This window comes from Pristiophorus japonicus, chromosome 18, assembly GCF_044704955.1.
Source record: "Pristiophorus japonicus isolate sPriJap1 chromosome 18, sPriJap1.hap1, whole genome shotgun sequence".
NCBI classification, from domain to species: Eukaryota; Metazoa; Chordata; class Chondrichthyes; family Pristiophoridae; genus Pristiophorus; species Pristiophorus japonicus.
The window spans coordinates 21,597,336-21,622,939 of NC_091994.1; the positions used below are offsets into that span (position 1 = coordinate 21,597,336).

Here is a 25,604-nt window from a genome sequence, read left to right on the forward strand (position 1 = left end):
CCAGCATTTGCTGTTTTTATTTCAGATTTCCAGCATCCGCAGTATTTTGCTTGTATCACTTAGGCTCTGCATTTAGGGAGTGAAATTTGACTCAATTCACAGTAACTATTTGGTACCACAAAAGGTATTTTCAACATATTTGAAAGTCCAATTAACAGAGTCACATTTGAACTGATTTTGAGGATGCTTTCATCATAGGCGGTCCCTCGAAATGAGGATGACTTGCTTCCACGCCAAAAAAGGATAAGTTCACAGGTGTTCCAATGAAGGACCTAAAATTCCAGGTCCTGAACTACATCCTGAAGGGTGGAAGATGCCAGGGCGTGGATTTTTTTAACGAGTGGTGACCGTTGCACACCAGCCACCACACGGGTTTGACCGAGCTAGGTCTTGGTCCAGTGGCAAGGATTAACCAAGAATATTGGAGACCTGCTCTGCTGCACGGACCTAGTGTGCGCACATATCGCAGTGTGGGCTGGCCAGTGCTGCTCCTGGGCCCCTGGCCCCGAACTCACGCCTCAGTAGGTCCGCAGCTCAGTTTCATCTTTCACCTCACTCCCATGTATCACTGAAATAAACAATGTTACAATGCTTTACTGGGCAGCTGTGCCCCATTGAGGGGAGACATCGCTAACTTACTGGTTGCACATAATCGGGTAGTCTAACCTCCTCCAAACCACCGTACATGTATAGGTCAATACAAATGATGTCCTGGGTTCAACCCATGCTTGTGAAAGCACAGTGGCACTATGCGTGTTAAAGGAAAGTGGATCAGCTGGTGAACTTGGCCTATGCAGCCATTCACAAATCTTAGCTCCCAGTCTGGAGGAAATACACGCTCATAAAATGTGTATGATTATACACCTGCATATATAATCATCTGATAAAATTTCTATATGAATAATACTTCTCTGTACAATGGCTTCAAAAAATAAATGTGAATGTACGCCTGTATGTATAATAGCTTCATGAAATAATATGTAAAAAAATGTTTACAATTTTTTTTAAGAAAGAACTTGCATTTATAGCACCTTTCATACCCTCAGAATGTTCCAAAGCACTTCACAACCAATGAGCCACTTTAGAAGTGTAGTCACTGTTGTGTTGCAAATGAACAAAGCAGCCAATCTGGGTACAAGCAAGATTCCGCAAACAGCAATTAAGTTAAATATTCAGTGAATCTGTTTGTTGGTGTTGGTTGACGGATGAATATTGGCCAGCTATTCTTCAAATTGTGCCATGGGATCTTTGTATTGCAGGATATAAATCCTAAAGCATAAGCATACGAGTGCATCAGCTGTGGCTCAGTGGGTAGCACTCGCACCTCTGAGTCAGAAGATTTTGAGTTTAAGTCCCACTCCAGAGACTTAAGCACAAAATCTAGGCGGACACCCCAGTGTAATAGCGAGGAAATGATGAACACTGAGGGAGTGCTGCACTGTCGGAGGTGCCGTTTTTTGGATGAGACGTTAAACCGAATTCCTGTCTGGCCTCTCAGGTGGACGTGGAAGTCCCCATGGAGCTATTTCGTAGAAGAGCAGGGGAATTATCCCCGGTGTCCTGGCCAATATTATTCCCTCAACCAACATCACTAAAACAGATTATCTGGTCATCATCACATTGTTATTTGTGGGAGCTTGTTGTGTGCAAATTGGTTGCATTGCTTCCTACACATCAGTGACTACAACGCAAAAGTACAGGCAACTCTCAATTATCCGTACACGGATCCAACGGAAAACCGTTGTAACGGGATTTAAAATTCTGTTGCTAACAAGTGAAAAGACAGCCCCAAATCATTTGGAAAAATCACCTTCCAAACACTGTGCCCATTTGTATTTGCTCATTCTCTCTCTCTCGCTCACACTCGCACATTCTCTCTCCCTGGCTGACCCCATACCGGCCGCTTCTGTCCCTGGCCGAAGGGACCCCGTACCGGCCGCTTCTGTCCCTGGCTGAAGGGACCCCGTACCGGCTGCTTCTGCCCCTGGCTGAAGGGACCACGTACCGGCTGCTTCTGCCCCTGGCCGAAGGGACCACGTACCGGCCGCTTCTGTCCCTGGGCGAAGGGACCCTGTACCGGCTGCTTCTGTCCCTGGCCGAAGGGACCCCGTACCGGCCGCTTCTGTCCCTGGCTGAAGGGACCACGTACCGGCTGCTTCTGCCCCTGGCCGAAGGGACCACGTACCGGCCGCTTCTGTCCCTGGGCGAAGGGACCCTGTACCGGCCGCTTCTGTCCCTGGGCGAAGGGACCACGTACCGGCCGCTTCTGTCCCTGGCCGAAGGGACCACGTACCGGCTGCTTCTGTCCCTGGCCGAAGGGACCCTGTACCGGCTGCTTCTGTCCCTGGGCGAAGGGACCCTGTACCGGCCGCTTCTGTCCCTGGGCGAAGGGACCACGTACCGGCCGCTTCTGTCCCTGGCCGAAGGGACCCTGTACCGGCCGCTTCTGTCCCTGGCCGAAGGGACCACGTACCGGCCGCTTCTGTCCCTGGCCGAAGGGACCCTGTACCGGCTGCTTCTGTCCCTGGCCGAAGGGACCCCATACCGGCCGCTTCTGTCCCTGGCCGAAGGGACCCTGTACCGGCCGCTTCTGTCCCTGGCTGACCCCATACCGGCCGCTTCTGTCCCTGGCCGAAGGGACCCCGTACCGGCCGCTTCTGTCCCTGGCCGAAGGGACCCTGTACCGGCCGCTTCTGCCCCTGGCCGAAGGGACCCTGTACCGGCCGCTTCTGTCCCTGGCTGACCCCATACCGGCCGCTTCTGTCCCTGGCCGAAGGGACCCCGTACCGGCCGCTTCTGTCCCTGGCCGAAGGGACCCTGTACCGGCCGCTTCTGTCCCTGGCCGAAGGGACCCTGTACCGGCCGCTTCTGCCCCTGGCCGAAGGGACCCTGTACCGGCCGCTTCTGTCCCTGGCCGAAGGGACCCCGTACCGGCCGCTTCTGTCCCTGGCCGAAGGGACCCCGTACCGGCTGCTTCTGCCCCTGGCTGAAGGGACCCTGTACCGGCCGCTTCTGTCCCTGGCCGAAGGGACCCTGTACCGGCTGCTTCTGTCCCTGGCCGAAGGGACCCTGTACCGGCCGCTTCTGTCCCTGGGCGAAGGGACCCTGTACCGGCCGCTTCTGTCCCTGGCCGAAGGGACCCCGTACCGGCCGCTTCTATCCCAGTCCGAAAGGACTCTGCACCGGCCCGGGCCAAAAGGATTCTGCACTGTGGAGGACTCTCTCACTCACCATAAACATCACCCTTCTCTGCCCTTGCTGGTGCGTGTGTGTGTGTGCATGCTGCTGCAGCTGCTGTCTCTCGTGGCCGCCGCTGACGTTGGGAATGGGGGCAGTGCCGGCACTGGGTTCCAGGTACAGACTTTAATCAGAAGACTGCTAACTTCACCAGCGTACCAGCAAACCAGGCACAGAACCTGTACATGCATGCTGGGAATGTCCATCTTTTGTTACTGTTTGTAGCTGATTGCATTGATTCATTAAAGTTTTAACTCGCCCTAACAGAAAAATCGTTTACCTGGAATAGCCTAATCCCCGAGGGACCCGGATAATCGAGAGTTGCCTGTACTTCAATTGGCTGTAAAGCGATTTGGGACGCCCTGAGGTTGTGAAAGGCGCTATGCAAATGCAAGTTCTTTCTTTCTTAATAATTAGGAAGTATGGAGTGACCAGGGAAGCCGTGTGGAACTTTTTCACCCAAATGATGGGGGAGCTGATGACAACCTACACCTGGTCTCCCTGTGTGTGCTCGTTCACCGAGAACTTGCCAGCTAATGTCATCAAGAAGATGACCAAACGTCCGAAAGCGGTCTCCCGGTCTGAAAAGCATGAAAGCATCCAAGTCATACGGAACAATGACAACAACCCAAACAATACTGGACCTGTAGAACAAGTTACCAGAGAAGGCAGCTGAAACAAACAGTTTAGGTAAAAAGGAAAAAGTGCACCTGCTGGGAATCGGAAACACAAACAGAAAATGCCCGAGATGCACAGGTCCTTCAGCATCTGAAATGAGGAAAAAACCCAAAGCGCAACCTATCTTTTCTCCTTTCAGATGCCGTCAGACCGGTTATGTACCTGCAGTACTGGCTCTGTACAGCAGACAGGATAAATGGGCTCAAGAGGCAGTTGGATGCATTTGTGGAGAAAGAAGGGACTGATGGAAACAGTGAGAAAGTGGGCAGGCAGGGTTGCTCTCTGACAAAGAGATGGATTGTTGGTTCTTATCCTGTTCCGAAGCATTCTTATGTTCTTAGGTTACACGGCAGCAAAAGATAATGCACGCGGCCCACTGAATAACTTTTCATTTCAAGCTGCTGTTACGTTATCCTGAAGTAAAAGATTTTGAGAATGGAAGAAGCATTTCTGCAAGGTTCAAGACCCTTCTTATTAACCCAAGTGTTTATCTTTCCCCTGGCCTTTGGAATGCTCGAGGATCCCATCGAGCAGGAGCATGGATTACCTCAGGCTCTCTGTTTAGTGTCATGTAGTTAGATGGTGCCAGCCTGGAGCAGGTAGTTAGAGCAGATTAGCTCAACAGCCGATAGGATGTCATTGAATAAACAGACATAAAACAGAAGTGGGACCTGACTTACTGGCACCTGTGATTGATAAGCTTTCAGGAAAGCTTAACAGGAATGGCTTTACAATTACAAAGCTTTGGCAAGTTTGTTAACCCTGCAAAGAGACTTCAAAAGCATGTTGCTGAATGCAATTTTGATCTTGGACCAGTGGGAGCTGGTGAGGTTTAGTTGGATATCAAATGGAGTGTGCAAACTTAGTGAAATACTGCCATTAATTTGTCAAATGGAGGTCTACGTTTGTCTACATAACAACTACACCCCAAAAGAATAAAATATTTTGTGAGACACTGACACATTCTTCAGCTAAGATAGAGCATTATAGAAATGCGGGACTTTTCTTTAAAGTGGGCCTCAACTCACCATTCAGGCTGAGGAGGGTCTTGGGAAAATACCCATTAAATACATGTTCCTAATCTACAAAGGAATCTATACTTTATAATGAATATAATATTCATATTCACATGCTGTCAATATCTGTAACATACCACACCATCAGGGTATTAATTGTGTTTCTCACTGTATTGCCTTTCTTTCCTTAAAACCCACAGTACTGAAAAGGGATGAGATTGTCCGCTCCTCCCCCACTTCTGTGATAAGGTAGTTCTTCAGGAACTGATAGACAAGGTCACAGGAATGGTCATCTCCATCCTGGCTTCAAGTTGAACTGTGACTCTAAAAGTCACCCTTTAATTGATGCAGAGTGACGTCACATTGATATTGAATTACAGGATGGAAGGCCCACTATCATCTCCTCAGGGATGGGCAATAAATGCCGGCCTTGCCAGCGACAACCAAATCTAGAGAATCCGAGAAAAAGAACACATCCATCTCGTCATTTCCCATGACTCTCTCTCACATGAATGGCCCTACCTGAAATAAAGGATCGAGGTAATGAGGTGAGAGGTAATTATGCAGGTACATACCACGTCATCTGAGATAAGTATGACTCAAAATCATAATGTGATTCTGTTTCAGCCTCCATCTGGAGGTCTTTGACGTAGGATGCGTACTGTTGGCCCGGGTCGTACAGCTTGCTGCTCTCACACAGTGTCTGGAAGTGCACAGGGAGTGGTGCTGTTTGCATGTGCATCATCTGGTAGTAGGAGATGGTGGCCTGAAAATTCCAACAAAGAAACTTGAATAAAGTAAGTGGTGTTTGGAGTTTATCTAAACGTAAGAACATAAGAAATTGGAGCAGGAGTAGGCCATACGGCCCTTCGACCCTGCTCCGCCATTCAATAAGATCATGGCTGATCTTCTACCTCAACTCCACCTTCCCACACTACCCCCATAATCCCTTGATTCCCTTAGTATCCAAAAATCTATCGATATCAGGCTTGAATATACTCCATGACTGAGCATTCACAGCTCTCTGGGGTAGAGAATTCCAAAGATTCACAACCCTCTGAGTGAAGAAATTTCTACTTATCATACTACTAAATGGCCGACCTCTTATTCTGAGACTGTGACCCCTAGTTCTAGACTCCCCGTCCAGGGGAAACATCCTCCCAGCATCTACCCTGTCAAGCCCCTGAAGAATTTTATATATTTTAATGAGATCACCCCTCATTCTTCTAAACTCTAGGGAATATAGGCCTAATCTACTCAATCTCTCCTCATAGGACAATCATCTCATCCCAGGAATCAGTCATTGCACTCCCTCTAAGGCAAATATATCCTTCCTTAGGTAAGGAGACCAAAACTGTGCGCAGTACTCCCAGTGTGGTCTCTCCAGGGCCCTATATAGTTGTAGTGAGAATTCTTTGCTCTTATACTCCAATCCCTTTGAAGTAAAGGCCAACATACCATTTGCTTTCCTAATTGCTTGCTGTATCTGCATGTTAACATTTGTGTACAAGGACATCCAGGTCCCTCCAAGATTTCCTAGTCTCTCACCATTTAAAAAATATTCTGCTTCTCAATTTTTTATACCAAAGTGGATAACTTCACAATTCTTCACATTATATTCCACCTGCCACGTTCTTGCCCACTCAATTAATCTGTCTATATCCTCCTGCAGCTCTCTCACAGCTTACTTTCCCACCTCGCTCTGTATCGTCAGCAAACTTGGATACATTACACTCGGTCCCCTCGCCTAAGTCATTAATATAGATTGTACCATAGGGGGAGAAATTTGGTATCGCTCCGTTTGGAGGGGCAGTAACACTCAGGAAGTGTCAGGCTTAGCACCAGGCACAGAAGTCCCACCCCTCTCGATAAATTTGGGTTAGCGCCCCCAGAAGGAAGTGGAGCGTTCCACTTCCTTCCTGGGGCGGTAACGGGGCGGACGCCTCTGCAGTCATACCGCACTGGGCCGTACAACGCTGCCGCGTCTGAGGGGCTCTTCCCTCACTTAAAGACAAGGGCCCAAGCTGCCGAATCTGCAAAAGAAAATGGCACCTACTTGGGCCACTGGAGAGTGGGATGCCGTGCGATTACCCCACACTCAGGCAGAGTGCTGGGCTGATCGATCGCGGTCACAACCCCGCAAAGAAACCGCATCTTGAGCGGCAACAAAAATGTACGTTTTTTTTTTGCACTTGGCCACCTCGCCGTTAATTTTCGCCATCTGGTACGCGTCCATTGAAGCTGTCAAGTGTTGTCGCTTGGCACTGCTGCAGGGTGGAAAGCCAATTTCGGGGTCTGAGCATTAACGGGGCGATGCACACGCCGATGATGTCACGATCTCTGGGGCTCAACGCCACAGCGGCGCCACTAAACCCCCGCCCGATATGGAGGGAGTTATTAACAGTGCTGCGCCCAGTTGCAAACTCATTTGCGCTCCGTTGGCGCCCCCTGGGGGCACTAATGGGAGGCGCAGAGGAGCCCAATTTCACCCCCAGAATATTTACCTGCAGATGACCGGCAGCAAGTTATTTTTATCCAATCTCTGTACCACTTAATCTTTGTTGTGCTACCTCAATGGCTGAGAGAGATATCCAATGAGTGTCTGAGCCAAGCGCAACAAGGAAGATCCCAGATCTGATATTAAGCTGGTGCTGAGATAACTGATCTCAGCTGGGGCAGGTTTAGCGATGGTACAATTGGCTTCAGCATCCTGGGTTGGGATGGAGTATCGGAGGGGCGTGAGCCAGTCCCAGAGTGTTCACTTTGTTTCAGTAAATACTGAGTAGGGATGGAATCCTGCCCCAAGGAAAACATAAGCTCCTTTTAAATAGTGTACACAGGCCGTAATGATAGGATGAACTGAAAATTTCGACCATATTACCAGCAATTTTTGGAAGCAAGTATAACTCAGTACCTATCCATACAGTTTGTTGCCCTTTAATTCTTTGTGGTAGAATTCTACACTTCAATTCGAGTCATAGAATGGTTACAGCACAGAAGGAGACCATTCGGCCCATCGAGCCCTTGCCGGCTCTCTGCAAGAGCACTTCAGCTAGTTCCACTCCCCTTCCTTTTCCCCGTAGCCCGCAATTTTTTTCCTTCAGGTATTTATCCAATTCCCTTTTGAAATCCACAATTCAGTCTGCCTCCACCACCCTCTTAAGCAGTGCATTCCAGATCTTAACCACTCGCTGCGTAAAAAAGTTTCCCACATGTCGCCTTTGGGTCTCAATTATGAATATAAAAATTTTTTTTTTATTTAAAAGGGCTGATTTTTCTGGACCTCCTCACCGGGTGGGATTAGTGGACTCAGGAGCACCTAAATTTCCTGTCCCAGGCCATTAGCTTGGCCGAGTGCAACTTTGAGCAGATCACCCTTTGGCTGGCTCAACAGCAGAAATAAGGGCTGGGAACAAGAGCACAGCCCCAGGCCTCGAGAATGGAGACCTGTGTCCAGGTGGATGCCTCCAATTCTATGGTCTGATCGCTGCTGGAGATCTGGAGCTGCATTCCAGGCTTCCGGCCTTGGGGCACTCTGGCTATTGCTGGAGAAAGCCTTTGATCTTATGGGGGCTTTCCAGCGCAAGCCAAATGCCAGCTTCATGGGCTATCTGCCCACCCCCCCCTCCCCCATCCCACGCACCTCCGACATGGTAAGAACTGGTGAAAAAGGGCAGAAGGCCTCGAATGCCCGCTCCCACTTCATGTACATTGGGCTCACTCCGCTCCGCACAGGAAACCGGGAGCAAGTTAAACGAGAGCCAAGATCCAGCACAATGAGTCTTCACCCTCTTTTCCCTGATCATTATGTTCAGGGAATGAGTGTTCCACCATAGTGGGGTGGGTGGGGGCGGGGGGGGGGAGGGGGAATCAGGAAAATTGGCCCCTATATATTTCTCCCTTTTGTTTTGTATAATATTCAATTTATAATGTCGAGGGGAGATAGCCCATGAAGCTGGCATTTAGCTGGTGCTGGGAACTCCCTACGATCAGTGGCTTTCTCCAGCAATAGCCAGAGGGCCCCCAAGGCTGGAAGGCTGGAATGCAGGTTCAGGTCTCCAGCGCCGATCAAAACTGGAGACCTCGGTCAGGACACAGGTCTCCGTTATTGGGGCCTGGGGCTGTACTCTTGTTTCCATTCCATACATAATAAAACATGTCTCTTCAATCACCAAGGTTTGCATGCCCTGCCCACCGCCCCATCCACCTCCCACTGTGTGGATGTCTCTCATATCCCAAAGACATTGCTGAAAATGCATGTCTGACCCTGGTTTTACCTGGGCTAAATTTATATTTGCATGCATCTTCATTCATTCTCCTTTAGTCGCGAGGAGTACTGCTGACTGTGAGGTTGAGAGACATAAAGTGACAACCAGCAGACTAGATGAGAATTGCAGAAGCTGCTGAACTGGTGCATGCATGTGATGTGCCCACTGCCTGGAATTAAACCTTTCACCGTGGCACTGTAAAGTGAATGTTTCAACCTCTATAGTGAACTGTGACCAACCCTCATCCTTCCTGTGAATGTCTGCTGTCTCTGTTGCTTCCTCTTTCAGCCCGAACAGAAATAACAATATTAAAACTAAAGTGGATGAAGGTGCACACACTGATTTGAGTGTCTGGTCGCTCTGTCTGATGATTTCCTGAATCTGTCGCAGTACATTCACTTTCACATCTTCCAGCTCCTGTTTCTGTGTCTTGGCATCTGCAATGCATGTTCTGTACGTTGCCTCCGCTTCATCAGCCTGCAGGATGCAAGCATTATAAAATATTAATTTCAACATGAGCTGAAGGGATTAAGAAGTGTCAGAAATGGTAGGAAGCACTTCTTCACACAAAGGGTCGTGGAAATCTGGAATTCTCTTCCCCCAAAAAGCTGTTGAGGCTGGGGGTCAATTGAAATTTTCAAAACTGAGATTGCTAGGTTTTTGTTGGGCAAGGCTATTCGGGATATGGAACCAAGGCGGCTAGATGGAGTTAAGATACAGATCAGCCATGATCTAATTGAATGGTGGAACAGGCTCGAGGGGCTGAATGGTCTACTCCTGTTTCCAACGTGCTACAATAAAATGTGATTCTGTTCATTCACGGCTAGATAACCACTTACTGATCTCTTAATCAATTTTGTCAAGAAAAGGTTAAAATCAAATTGCTTTTGAAGAAAATGAGAAGTGCTGAAATATGGTTAGGGGTTCATGTGTGACGAGCCTTACAATATAGATTATGACATGGGGGGAGATTTTATCTGTGTATACAATTCGCCCATGGGCATAGTATGTGTTAACGCAATGGAAATTCTAGTATGTTCACTAGCCCACTGTTTGTGCTTTCACCCAAATTCTTCCTGGGTATCTGGAGTAGTAGTGAAACTATTCCACCGGAATGCTCGCGGCCTTCTGCGAGAGGTGGGCACCAGAGGGACCGGAGTCCTGGAACATACTAGAATTTCCTTTGCGTTAACACATACTATGTCCATGGGCTAATTGTATACGCAGACAAAATCTCCCCATGTCTTAATTTGATTTAAGTTTCTGTTAAAGTTTTATTTGGCTATTTGGGGTTCTAGTGCCCTTGCCAAAAGGGGGTGCTTGATTTAATGTTTTACTTAAAATAGTAATAGTGAAACTATAGTTTAACTTATTAAAAGCCCAATTAAGAGGACCATGCATTAAAGGGACCCTGCAATAGAGCAGCAGGAACGGGAAGATAAACTGAAATAAATATAAAGAGCATGCGAGACACCGGGCAAGCTAAGACAGATGCATAAAGCGACAAATAGCATGGGGAAAAAAAACATACTGTACTGATGGAGAAATACTCCACGTGCTACAAACACCACCGGCCTGAACTTCTGTGGGGTTCTAGTTATCTCCCGTGTAATTCCCACGGGAGACCAGTGCAATCACCAGGGAAAGGGTGTAATTGGCCAATTTCAGCCAGGCAGTTCTGCTGATCTCCTACTTGAGTTATGGTGGAAGACCGGTAGATTCACGTGAAAAAACGGAGCTTAACGGGGTATCGCACAATTCCATAAACATATTGATATTGTATTGTGAATAATTAGGTGCACAAGTGTGTTACTAAGAGTGCCAGAATGTACTGAATCGAGTAGATTGACGCTCAATCTATTGTTATCATGGTATGAATTACATTTCATTTCCCAAGAATAGACATTCAAATTACAGGACAAAAAGGAACTTTCCCCAGCATTAGATGTCAAAATGAGTCTTCCTTAACTGAACACAGGAGTTGGCTGTTGCTACTGCAATGATCCTTGAAGTGGCAAATGTTGCAAGAAAAAATGTTTCAGTATGGCAATATTAAGCAAGCACCAACAGTGTCTTGCTCCACTGGCAGCTTTTCAACACAAGCTATGGAATCTTATAATGATCTTCAATGAGGTCATTGGGTTTTATGAAATGTATGGGGAAATTTTCAAATGGGTGACCTTTTCTGGCTTACACCAAATTCCCAGCGGCATCACCTTAAGGCAGTCATTAAGCTGTTTATTTTAAACACTCACACAAAAAATATTTCCCCAATTAGGTTTTAGGTCTCAAATAAGAATATTCTTGGATTCATACTAACTTCATATGGTAGCTTTGTAATGTTACTGAGCCATTGGTCAGTGAAAAATCATGCAGAAAGTGATACACAATTTACAATACCTAGTTGCAAACGAAAACATTCACTATTCAGTTTCATGCCCCGTTATATAGTCCAGAAAGAACAGAAAGACAGATAGACACTTATATAGCAACCTTCATGATCTCACGTTGTCACCAAGTACATCAGAGCCAATGAATTGTAAAAACACACAAGATTATGGAAAAAAGCAAAGCACAACTGTAATTCCTTTTGCTCTACGTATTCAATTTAAATAGTGACACTTGTGAGTTTTATCTCTTTTTCATTACTTGGAGCAAAATAATGAACTTAAAAAAAAATTGGTTTCTCAAGATTAGTGCATTCATGTGTATTTTATGCAGTTATTCTATATATATATAGTTGTCCATTCATACATATATCTTAAGGAATTGTATATTTAAGCGTACACTCACATATATTTTGTGAGGCCATTATGGTGTACATTCACACCTATATTTCCTACATTACAACAGTGACTACACTCCAAAAGTACGCATTGGCTGTAAAGCGCTTTGAGACGCCCGGTGGTCATGAAAGACACTCTATAAATGTAAGTCCTTCTTTCTTTCTATATGGACACTTTTAAGATAACGTGAAACATTCATAATCTTACAGGCACACAGAATTGCATAACATCTGTATTATAAACCTTAAAATTACAATTGGCGACAGAAGTGGAAGAATGCTTCACGCGTTCATCTTGCATTCGTCCCTCCTGCTTTAGAAAGAAAGACTTGCATTTATATAGCGCCTTTCACGACCACCGGACGTCCAAAAGCGCTTTACAGCCAATGACGTACTGCAAGTATTTACATGTTTATTTGAAATGGGCTAACACCTCTACTATGTTAGAGAACAAAGGAATGCAATATGGCTGCTGTACATAATAATATAAGTGCAGAGGTTTCTTCACCATCTGGGACACGATCTCCTATTGAAGCGTTTCTGCAATGTTGATATGCCATTAGAAACTTGCGAATTGACATATTCTTTGTTTTGAATTTCTGTTCGGGACAGTGTAATATGCCACAGTGTGTCTGAGGTGGTCATCCCTTTGATGGAACAGTACAGCCAGTTCTCAGTAGCACAAGATTATCTTGACTTCAAGACAAGTGCATGCATGGCATACATCACATTGGTCTGTTTACAGTTGTCTGTTTTCTGTTCCTTGAGATAAGGGTTTTAATCTCGTTTCTGATCGGAATGATCTCAGGCTATTTATCTGTACGTTTTAGCTGCCAACATCCAATGCACCTGGTACCTGTCAGATTGCTGTACTTGGCACTTCATGTTGGCCACTCTCTGATTAAGATTACTCTGCCGTGTTACTTGTCAGGTCAAATCTTTTTAAATGACAAATAAAACTGAATGGCCATGGAGGAATATTTTCCTCTGTTCTCTATCTTTAGTACAAAGCAGTGTTCCCCATTTCTATTTTTTTGCTAAAAGTAACAAAGCCAGGCAAATAAATCCCATATTGTGCTACAAAACATCCTTTGAAACAGATTTAAACTGTTTTTGCCATTTTCTCAAGAAGATTAAACTCAACCCCCTTCCATTTCAGTAGTCTTACTACACAGCGACACACAAACCAGTCTCACTCAACCAGAGAGCCAGAAATGCCCCTATCGACATAGCCTGTACAAGTTGACCCGGAACCTAAAGAACGCTGCTTTAAAATTCACATTAAGCAATTGGAGAAATTTGGCTTTGACTCTGATTTGAGATTGAGATCTCAACCGACCAATTGAGCAAACAGATTGTTGCACAAACCTGGTCCCAGGTTAAGTTGCTTAGGGTATGGTATGTGCAGCTGCCATTACCACAATGACACTGACTGACAGCAGAGACTTCCATCTCCCCAAATATTATTTTGCACATTAGGAAGTGCAGGAAGCCACACTCTAATTTAAATGTTGCAAAAATAAAGTGGCACTTGTAAGATAATCTGAGGCGCAAACCTCATGCATAACAAGTCTTCGGGATCACTTTTCTATAATGTAGAGTTCCTGTACTAGTACGTTCACATGCTAATTAAAGAGAAGAGAGTTCACCTGGTGACTTGGGCAGTATTCCCCCTTCAACCAACACCAGCAAAACCGATCAGCTGTCTGTGGGAGCTTGCTGTGCACAAATTGGCTACCACATTTGCCTATAAAGCACCAGTGACTATACTTCGAAAGTAACTCGTCAGCTGTGAAGTGCTTTGGAACATTTTGTGGACCTGGAAGGCGCTATATAAATGCAAGTAAAACTCTGTAAGTAGGTTATCCACCAGCCGGAGAGATGCTGTAGAATAGTGTGTGGCACAGGGGAATCTCAAAGATTAGTAGGGTGTGTGAAGGGGTACAAAAAAAAGCTATTAAAAAAAATTAGATGAATGGAGAAGATCAGTTTTAACAGATTATAAAAAGTTTACACATGGGAGCAAGCACACACGAACGCTCGGCATTCGCCCAGCTCGCCTTACCTTATTGCGAGCATCCTCCTCCGTTCTCCTCTTCTTGTCCAGAGTTTTGCTGGTGTTGCTGCTGCTCGTGCTCTGCTGGTCCTCTTCTGCTTTCACCGCCAGGTACTTGGCCTTCTCGTGTTCCTCGGAACGTTGCATGTATGCCTGCTTTGACTTTTTAAGGTTCGCCTCAGCGTCTTGCTGCAAGATGATAACAGAATGTCAGACTGATTTACTGGACGGGGGCCAGATATTGTGTTGGGCCAGGTCAGGATGGGTCAGATGAAACTCTGCTAGTTTACCAAGAGTGTTAAGGCATTTGTTGTTAACACTGTGTAGCAAAATTTGAATCCAAATATATTGAGAAGTTGTTCTATTTGCATTTATCATTACTCAGTGAGATAACACAAAGTGAAAAGACAAAGTGGCCTCACATTGACGTAAGCACCTTAACTGAGCAAAATCCATTGGACTGACTCATATAGTGTGGATCTTTGAGACATATGATTTTGTTTTTCTGACAGTTGCTTTCACACAAGAGGCACAGAAATACAACGTTTTCGTGTTACATGATGGTATTCTAACACGAGTTTGTGTTTCTTTACAAGAAGGAGGCTGACCTTGGTACAAACAGCAACACAAATTAGCAAAAATAAGGCCATGCCGGTTGAAATAAATCCTATCAAAGGACTTTCCCTGTAAAATTGAACTCCAAGAGGTTATCATGTAGCTGTGTACTGATACAGTGGAAATTCTTACACTTCCTTTGATGTGAGCAGTAATCACAATGTGATCATCAGAAACTGTTGAGGTTTCTCTCATTTATTTTAAACTCATGGAATCCAGCAAACCCAACACCTCTGTTGAAAATTCACTCCTGATTATTTATGAAGTTTTACACCATTCGTTCATAACCCCCGTTACCTCCCCCCAGTCCCAACTGTGGCTCCCGCACTCTATGCTCAATAACTCAAATGGTTCCTCTCTCTTGGCTCCCCCATTGACGCACAGGTAGTTCTCCACCTTTTGACTCATTCAGACCAGGAATATCCCAGGTTAAATTCCTGGTCTGTGCTGATCTCATGGTCGCAGCCATCCAGGGATCGGGAAGGGAAAATTGTCCAGGCTTTCTGCTCCTGGTCACTGTTCAATGAACGAAAAGAAAGACTTGGATTTATATAACACTTTTCATGACCACTGGATGTCTCAAAGCACTTTACAGCCAATGAAGTACTTTTTTGGAGTGTAGTCACCGTTGTAATGTGGGAAACGCACACAGCAAGCTCCCACAAACAGCAATGTGATAATGACCAGATAATCTGTTTTTTTAGATGTTGATTGATGGATAAATATTGGCCAGGACACTGGGGATAATTCCCCTGCTCTTCTTCAAAATTGTTCCATGGGCTCTTCTACGTTCACTTTTGAGAGCAGAGCCTCAGTTTAATGTCACATCCGAAACACGGCACCTCCGATAGTCCAGCACTCCCTCAGCACTGCACTGGAGTGTTAGCCTAGCTTTTTTTGTGCTCAAGACCCTGGAGTGGGACTTGAACCCACAACCTTTTGACTCGGAGGCGAGAGTGCTACCCACTGAGCCATAGTTGACACTGTGATGCTACCTCTGTCGACATGTGCACAGTGCATTTGGGTAAGGTGTACCCCAAAGTCAAACAGCCTGCTGGCACTCCTCATGGAGACTCGCATGTTGCAATGGCCACTTGGGCCAGGTAATGGAGGGCAACGGGTGCTGGTGAAAACATTTTGCTGCAAGGGAGTTAATTCCTTCAGGGGGGAGGATAGGAAAGAAAATTGGAACTGCCTAACTGGAAATGGAGGAACGTTTGGGGGTATTATGGTGTCTTTCGGATGAAACGTTAAACCAAGGCTCCGTCTGCTCTCTTTGGTGGATTTAAAAGATCCTATGGCACTATTTCAAAGATGAGCAAGGGAATTAACTCCGGTGTCCTGGCCAATATTTATCCCTCAATCAACATCTAAAAAAATAGATTATCTGGTCATTATCACATTGCTGTTTGTGGGAGCTTGCCGTGCGCAAATCGACTGCCGCATTTCCTGCATTACAACACTGATTGCACTTCAAAAATTGCTTCATTGGCTGTAAAGCGCATTGGGATGTCTGGTTGCCGTGATAAATACAAGTGTTTCTCTCTTTTACTTTGCAATCTTTATCCAGTTTACAATGCGACACCATTTTCCCCAAATTTCAGAACTGAGCGTTGAGGGGAATAGGTTGGGAGTTCGGTAACGAGCCAGACGGTAAAATGGCAGCTCGCATTGTGAAGCGTAGATACTGTTAGCGTGGGTCATAGTGAGTGCAGACTCATCTGCCAGCAGTCGGAGTACTTCCTGTGCACTTCCTCTGTCTGTAGCACAATTTCATAAGGAACCCATTTCCTGCAGTTGTTTTATCTGATACCCTCTGTTAGTGCAGCTGATCAGCACAGGGAAATGGCATCTTCAAAGCTCTGCTCTTCCCCTCTGTGGCCGGTATGGGTCAATATTAAACAATGAAAGCCTCATTTCATGTCACTTTGCTGTTTTTTTTAATAATTATTTTGAAACATAAGCTCATACAACATGTTTCCTTTTATGACTTTTTAAAAAATTAGAACCAGTCCTCATCAGTTACTGTGTGTGAAAATAACAGATGCTGTGATTATCAAAAACGCAGGAAAAAAGCAGGAGGGCGCGGTTCTTGTGTGTCTTTTATAATTTATTAAAATTATACACACAATGGGGAAAGCACAGGGAACGTCACTGCCCTCACAGACCCTTGCAGGGTTAGTCATATGCTTGCTGGGCCCACTCCCAGTGAGAGCACTTAGCCCCTCCAGTAGCTGCAAGGAGTTGGAGTCTCCATTATGGCTGAAACATCTATGGGCTATCTCTCAATTGGAACAAGTGATGCTCAAGCTCTGCCTGAAAATAGCAGGTAGTGTGCAGCAGCTTCTTAGAATCAGACTCTCAACAACAACATCTTTGCATCTATATAGCAGCTTTAACGTTGTAAAACGTCCCAGGGTGCTTCACAGGAGCGTTACCAAAATTTGACACCGAGCCACATAAGGGGATCTGAGGGCACTGAACACAAGCTCCCCAACAGCTTCCAATGCCCTAGCCAAGTCCCAGGAGCAGAAAGCAGAGGGCGGCATTGTATGGGTGACCGGAGCCAGATGTGATGGTGGCCTTTCCCTCCAGCTGCTGCACGTGACTAACTCTGCAAGGGTTTAATGTTGCTGCTGGCATCCAGAGGGGAAATAACCCAGCAGCAATGGCCTAGCTGAAAGCACACAAGGGATGGACCCCGCACCAACAGGACCGCCATTCGGCAGGACTTCCAAACCCAAAACAACCCCTGGCACCAAGACCAAACAAACTTCTCCAACTCATACACACACATAACTGCCAGCTTATGCACAGCCGTACCAAGAACCCAACCATAACAGTATACTCTTTGCACAGGAGCCATTATGGATGTACCTTCTTGAAACTTTGACTTTTTAAAAATTAAAAACGATTCAATTTCAATAACACAATGGTGCCGAGCTTATCTAGTGAGTATTTGAGTCATACAGACCAGGAATATCCCAGCTTTGATGCCCAAGTTCATAGAAATATACAGCACCGAAAGAGGCCAATAAGGCACATCGTGTTCGTGCCGGCTCTTTGAAGACCTATTCAATTAGTCCCACCCCCCTGCTCTTTCCCCATAGCCCTGCAAATTTCTCCTTTTCAAGTATATGTCCAATTCCCTTTTGAAAGCTACTATTTAATTTGTTTCCTCCCCCGCCACCGCCCACCGTTCAGGCAGTACATTCCAGATCATAACAAATCGCTATGTTAAAAAAAATCTCCTCATCTCCGCTCTGGTTCTTTTGCCAATTACCTTAAATCTGTGCCATCTAGTTACTGACCCTCTTGCAGTGCAAACAATTTCTCTGATCTACTCTATCAAAACCCTTCATAATTTTTAACACTTCCTTTTCGATCTCCCGTTAACCTTCTCTGCTCGAAGGAGAGCAATCCCAGCTTCTCCAATCTCTCCACATCACTGAAGTCCCTCATTCCTGGTCTCTCTGTTCCTGCACCTGCTTTAAAACTGGACCATTTAATTTATATTGCTACTCCTCATTTTTCCTAACAAAATGCAGCACGAGTTGGATGGTATCAGCTAGGGGTACGATAATTGGCTATAGTGTCCTGTGTTAAGGAGAGGAAAAATGAGCCCGAGTTCCTGCTCTGGGTGTGCAGGATCCCTGTTGGAAGTATGTGTGGACAAGAGGTGAGGACTGGATTGGGCTTTGTGCTCTGACAAAGTTCACAGGTGAAGAATGGATACTTGGACAAGATAAGAGGCTGATTAGCACATTGGAAATGGTCCCTGGCAGGAGGTCAATGCTTCCCTGAGAAGGGGGAAAACTGATGAGAAAAAGAAGGGAAAAATAAGCAGAAATATTGGTCCATATTGTACAGGGCTCTGGTGAGATCACACTGGGAGTACTGCGCACAGTTTTCATCTCCTGATTTAAGGAAGGATATACTTGCCTTAGGTAGGGGGGGGGGGGGGTGCAAAAAAATGTTCACTAGATTGATCCCTGGGATGAGAGGGTGGTCCTATGAGGAGAGATTGAGTAGATTGGGCCTATACTCTCTGGAGTTTAGAAGAATCAGAGGTGATCTCATTGAAACATAAGATTTTGAGGGGGAATGAAAGATGCTGAGAGGTTGTTTCCCCTGGTTGGAGAGTCTAGAACTAGGGGGCATAGTCTCAGGATAAGGGGTCGGCCTTTTAAGACTCAGATGAGAAGAAATTTCTTCGCTCAGAGGGTTGTGGATCTTTGGAATTCTCTGCCCCAAAGTGCTGTGTATATTCAAGGTTGAGATAGATAGATAGATTTTTGGATTCCAGAGGAATTAAGGGATATGGAAATAGGGCAGGAAAGTGGAGTTGAGGTCGAAGGTCAGCCATGATCTTATTGAATGGTGGAGTAGGATCGAGGGGCTGTATGACCTACTCCTAATTCATATGTTCTTATATTCCCCTCCCCAACCCAATGAAGCAGAGGCTAACTATGACAGCTGCACCTTGGCTGACACCAGCTACTTTAGCACAGTGTGGGGATTGAACTGGTCGGCGTGACTCAACTGTTCCTTGTCTTAGCCGGATGAGTCATTGGGCGGAATAGTATTTGAACTTTAAGCAGAGGAAATTAATCCCTAATAAATTATGCATGAAAATGAGTCTTACCGGCAGGTGTAACAGGCCACAACAGATCAAATGCAACAAAAAAGTAACGCTAAAACATTTGAGATAGAGCAAGGTGGAACGAACGCATTGCTGTTTCAAAAAAGGTTCTGAGGATGGTTCACATGCAAGATATTAACCTGTCTTTTCACTCTACAGAAGCTGAATGGCCTGCTGTATATTTCCAGCATGTATTTAGACAGTTACTTTGTTTTTCAACTCCAAAAAGCTGGCCTATAAGTCCTGCTGACTTTACATAACAGACACACATCCTGAAGAAGTGGCGTAACACAATACCCAAGACGGATGTTGCTGTGGAATCCATCCCATTTGGATTGCAGGGCGGATTCCACAGCAGTGCAGTTTGATTTTCTGGCTGACAGACCTTCCCCACTGGCTGGAGAAGGAATGGACAGATCGGCCAGCAGAACATGACATTGATGTGTAGTATGGGGGCGGGGTGGCTGGCCCAGAAGAGACAGAGATCCCTCCCTCCAGTGGCGGTGTTTATATTGCTGTTGGGGCAATGCTGCCTTCAGGGGTGACAGTGACACCCATCTCTTTCAGTTGGCCTGGTGCTTGTAGGACGTTGTGGGTTAAACTTTGAGAACAGGCTTGGCTTGTATCTCCTTGAGGGGTGATCTGATCGAGGTGTTTAAAATGTTAAAAAGGATTACATAGGGTAGACAAAAAAAATATTTCCTCTGGTGGGGAAATTAAGAACAAACAAACATAATTGTAAAATTAGAGCTGGGCCCTTCAGAAGGGAAATCAAGCAGCACTTTCTCATACAAAGGGTAGTACCAATCTGGAATTCTCTCCCCCAAAAGGCTGTAGATGCTGGAACAATTGGAGCTTTTCAATACTTTGTTAGGTACGGGTATCGAGAGATATGAAGCAAAGGCGGGTAAATGGAGTTGAGGTAGAGATCAGCCATGATCTAATTGAATGGCGGAGCAGGCTTGAGGGGCTGACTGGCCTACTCCTGCTCCAATCTTCCGAACTCACTTTATAACACAACTGCTGAAGTCAGAGCCGTCATTGGTGAGAGTACAATCAATCAGAACTATATCCCCTTAAAAAGAATTAGCTATAGTTGGGTTTCCCTGGTGGCTCAAGTTTATCCAGTGAATAACTAAGCGATAGAGACCAGGAAAGATTCGAATTTGATCTCAGGTGCTACGGTCACTACAGCTGGCCTCAGTACCCTTGAGTTTCTGAAGAAAAAAAAATAATTCAGTCTTCCTGTTCCTGGTCACTAATCAGGACTCCTGACAGAATTGACCAAGCGTGAAGCTCGGGTGAGGATAGAATCACACCTGACTTGCAGATACCTTCTGGTTGAATAGCCTGCAAAAATTCACAACGAATAATAGGTACTTGGACTGGCTACTGGAGCACGATTAGCTCTAGAGGGCGCTTTGTGGCAAAGAGTCAGAGAGATGGGGGAAGGGAGGAAACGGGCAAAGAGAAAATAAAATAACTACAGTGTAAAAAAATAATAAGGGGGTAAATCAAAAAAATGCTAGGCAGCGTTTGCATTCTAGTTCTATAACTGAAGGGTGTTAAAACCTTTGCAGGAGGAGATGGGTCAACTGGTAAAGTACGTTGTTGATTTACACTATTGTAAAAAAAGATCTAAATGAATCATATTTGAGATCAAACCATTGACTGTACATTGAAAGCACAGGAAATTTCCATGTGGCTTTCAATTGAGGAAACCAACATTGGATGAGGTGGATTTCAATTTCAGTTATTAATGGATTTACCTCAAACACTAAAGCGTTCTATCTGGGAAAGGCAGGCAGAAAACAGCATACTGTAAAAAGCCGAGAATGACAGAGAAACGGAACCTCTCCACTTAAAACACACAAAAGTAATTCATGACATGGTAGGTTCTCGTACCAGCTTTCTCTGTGCTCGGTGCCACTGCTCTTTAATTTCCTTTCTGCGTTTTTCATGATCCAGTCTTCTCCCAGCTAAGGGCTGTGTTAAAGGAATAATCACACAAGTTCAAAGTAAATAGCTCTTCCACACATTACTGACTATAATGCTGTAGCCGAATCACTGGATTGAAATTCCAGTCAGGGTCAAAGCGCAAACCCGGAGAAACTCCAGAACGAGCAGGCAGAAAGCGGGGCGGAATGTGGATCTGCCAGGGTTCTGCTCCGTTTCTCCTGTCCTGCCATTTACTGGTGGGTGGAGATCATAGATGGAAAGCAGAAGCTGAACAAATGTATCAGGAGGCCATGGATGGGAATGGTCCAAGCAGTCATGTAAGTGGATCGGGAATGAGGGGGAGGGAGGACGCAATTGCGGTTGAAGGAGGAAGGACGCCCAGGGTAAGAAAGGCCTCCTATTCCTCCTGGCCCACAAGGAAAATTAAAAAAAATAAGCATCACTTAACCTTCTCAGCCCTCTTCTGCTCCTTGGCTCCCAGAGTACCCGGGAAAGCCAACACCAGGAGGCGAATGCATGACACAAAGTAACCATAGCGCTGGGGTCTGAATGGCGCCATCAGACTATTGCGTCTCAATGAGGCCCTCGCCCACTTGGAGCAGTCCAAAACACGCTGGTTAAAATGGCCCGCGGCATGAGGTTGGCGGTGTGTAGCGCGCTGCCGTGATTTGAACCCCATCGCACACCCCGTTCTCGTCGGGTGTGAGGGATAAAAATCAGGGCTGTAGGGTTTGTAGGCTTCTGGGTTTTCATCTGAGCGGACAGATCCCAAATCAGTAATTCATTTCCGATAGGCAGATTATGAAACACACCCATGCATACCACACAGCTAAGGGGGGAAATAAAATAACTGAATGAATGCTGGTCCCGACTGGATTGAGAGAATGTGAGTACAAACATAATAAGCTTCAAGCAACAGTAGTGATTAGAATACAGCTCCATCTCCTACAGACTGGTGAAATATTTGGAACAGATTAACAGAGGAAGCAACTAATGCTAAACCAACTAATTCCTTCAATAAGAGCTGGATAACTGCTTGTCTAAAATTCAGATTGAAGGCTACTGGGATAAATATCAACAAAAATGATCAAATTTTACAAAATATTCCATAAGTCCCAATGCAAATTGGACTTTTGGCATATAAGACGATTTTCCCTGGTGCAGAACTCCTTGGCATTCAATGAAAGGCTTCCGTTGGCCCATGTACTAGATCCAGGACCAAGCAATAAGGTGGATTTGTGGCAAAAGGGGAAATGGCTGTGAGAATGGAGATCTCGAGCTTGTGCCAACCCATCACTGAGCACTCTGAAGTCTCATGATAGGCATGACTCTTTGCAAAGCCCCTCACAGATGGAGCTGGATTAAGCAGCTGGTGACGAATAAACCGGATATGTGATACTGGATTTGATGTCTCGAACATCCAGGTGGCTGGCACAGAATAAGCTGTCTTTCAAATGTTTTCTCATCATGATCAGAGCATATGTGTCCATTGTGGATTAGGAAACACTCAAAAGTGAAGTGATGGCTGCTGCAAAGTGTTACCTGGAAGCTGGGTATGAGAACATGGACTTGTATATCCAGGATCCGGTGCCTATTACTACAGGTTGAACCTCCCTGATCCAAAACCACCCCTCATCCAGAACCATTCCTGGCCACCAGGTGGCGCATGCGCAGAACTCTGACATGAACAAACTGAACTCCTTCCTCATTGCTGACTCCCGCAATAGCTGGCCTGACCCAGTGATCCACTGCCCCCCCGCACGATCTCTCTGCCTCACTCCCAGCCCCAAGCCAGCCAGCCCCGATATCCCCTTGCTCAGTACCTGTACCATCCAATTTAACGTGACCACCCCTCATCCGGAAAAATCCCTTATCCAGAACAGGCCAGGTCCTGAGGGTTCTGGATAAGGGAGGCTCAACCTGTATAATGGGGCTGCAGAGACGTAAGCATCCGCTTCTCAAACTCTGAACCTCCCACAGGTGGAGCCACTCTTCGACATGGCATGATGCATATCCTTGCTGTGCTCAGGAGGGTGGAGGCATGGAACTCATGGGATGTTGTGCTGCTCACCATGCCACTTGTTAGCAGTTCCAGTTCTCCCAGCGAGGGAAGGGAATCCCCCCCATCCCCTCCCCATCTCCCAATGAGATACTTTCTCAACTTTTGTTCCATTCCCTTCCCTGTTCCTCACCATCCCCTCTCCCTATCCCCCATCCTCTTTCCCACTCTGCTCCTTCCTCCCACCTTCCTCCCCCTCCTCACCTCTCTCCATTGCTCCTCCCCTCTTCTCACTCCCCTCCATTCTTCTTTCCCCTCTCACCCATTCCCTCTTTACTCCTCTATCCTTCCCCCTGTCCTCTCTGTTGCCTGGGTCTACTTATCCCGCACCCTCTAGCCCTGCTTGACCTGAATAGTCCACTTGGTCTGGATTCCCTGTGTGCAACGCTGCAGGAGATGGACTAGCCTAAAATAAATATTAACTTTATATATTTGTAACAACCTAATAGGCCCTTATTACAAAATGTGTAATTTTAAGAGATGTAAAGAGTTTTTAAATTTCCAGTGAGGACACTGGTCTGTTGACTGGAGAATGACGGACCTGTTCTAATTGATGGATTCCTGTCCTAACTGTAGGTTACCTGAAGGAAGGTTTGGTTCTGGAGGATGCTGACTCCTTGTATCACGGTTTGTCCGTAATCCAGGTCCTGCTCCAGTGCCAGCGAGTAGATTGACAGAAAGGGCACATGATACTAAGGAGACACAATAAAGGTATAAACGTTGAAATAGAAGTCACTTAAAGGGAAACAGTGAATTAAGCATTAAGCTGTAATGTATAAAGCAGTGTTCCCACTGTACAGCCAGACAAGAGCTCACACAATAACACTGACTGGACATATGAGCTAATGCTTAAATCTGGGGATTGTGTCAGGAAATCCTAGTAAATCTATTCAATTTCTTTCATTTTAGTGCTTGTACTGCAGGTGATAGGATTAGGGCCTCTGACAGGGAGATTATGCTTCGATAATTCGGCTGAAAGATTAGCATATACATGGAGCAGATTTAATTAATTGAATGTAAATCCAACTTAAGTATATATCACTGTTGCCACTTTGAATTAATTTTAGGATGTGGGCAGTGCTGCCAGGGCTGCATTTATTACCCGCTCCCAGTTGCCAATGAGAAGGTGGTGGTGGGCTGCCTTCTCACTACTCGGTCCGTGAGGTGATGGTATGATGATGATGTTAATTGGGAATTCCTGGGTTTTTGACTCAGCAGTGATCAAGGAAGGGCAGTGATATATGTCCAAGTAAGGATGGTATGTGACCTGGAGGGGAACTTGGAGGTGATGGTGCTTACGTGATGTTGTTGCTCTTGTCCTGCTCGGTGTTAGTCACAGGGCTGGGAGGTTCCTTTCGAAGTAAGCTTGGCAAATTATCTCAATTACATACAATTTACAGCCCAGAAACAGGCCATTCCGCCCAACTGGTCTATGCCAGCCTTTATACTCCACACAAGCCTCCTCCCACTCTAATTTATCTCGCCCTAGAAGACGCTAAAAACATCCCAATAGTGGATAAACAAGGGGCTATAGGGAGGGAGGAACTGAATACAATCACCATCACTAAAGAAGTAGTACTTGGTAAAATAATGTAACTAAAAGCGGACAAGTCTCTTGGACCTGATGGCTTGCATCCTAGGGTCCTAAAAGAAGTGGCTGCAGAGATAGTGGATGCATTGGTTATAATCCACCAAATTTCCCTGGATTCTGGGGAGGTCCCAGCGGATTGGAAAACCGCAAATGTAACGCCCCTATTTAAAAAAGGAGGCAGACAGAAAGCCTAACATCTGTCGTTGGGAAAATGCTGGAGTCCATTATTAAGGAAGCAGTAGTAGGATATTTGGAAAAGCATAATTCAATCAAGCAGAGTCAGCAGGTTTTATGAAAGGTAAATCATGTTTGACAAATTTGCTGGAGTTCTTCGAGGATGCAGCGAGCAGGGTGGATACGGGGGAACCACTGGATGTGGTGTATTTGGATTTCCAGAAAGCATTTGATAAGGTGACACATAAAAGGTTTCTGCACAAGATAAAAGTTCACGGGGTTGGGGGTAGTATATTAGCATGGATAAACGATTGGTTAACTCACAGAAAAGAGAGAGTCGGGATAAACGGGTCCTTTTCCGGTTGGCAAACAGTAACTAGTGTGGTGCCATAGGGATTGGTGCTGGGGCCTCAACTATTTACAATCTATATTAATGAATTGGATGCAGGGACCGAGTGTAATGTAACCAAGTTTGCTGATGATACAAAGATGGGTGGGAAAGCAAATTGTGAAGAGCACACAAA

General features: G+C 45.7%; 1 protein-coding gene across 2 annotated transcripts in view; it reads right to left on the reverse strand.

The window, feature by feature from the left end:
• LOC139228589 (rho GTPase-activating protein 45-like) overlaps window positions 1-25,604 on the reverse strand; it is a 247,193-nt gene that overhangs the window by 37,056 nt on the left and 184,533 nt on the right. For both annotated transcript variants that reach the window (XM_070859736.1, XM_070859737.1), the window contains 5 exons: window positions 23,897-24,007; window positions 21,203-21,283; window positions 14,050-14,229; window positions 9,539-9,676; window positions 5,507-5,697 (listed from right to left, as the gene is read on the reverse strand). In XM_070859736.1, coding sequence (XP_070715837.1) covers window positions 5,507-5,697; window positions 9,539-9,676; window positions 14,050-14,229; window positions 21,203-21,283; window positions 23,897-24,007 — 701 coding nt within the window. The remainder of the gene's footprint in view (window positions 1-5,506; window positions 5,698-9,538; window positions 9,677-14,049; window positions 14,230-21,202; window positions 21,284-23,896; window positions 24,008-25,604) is intronic.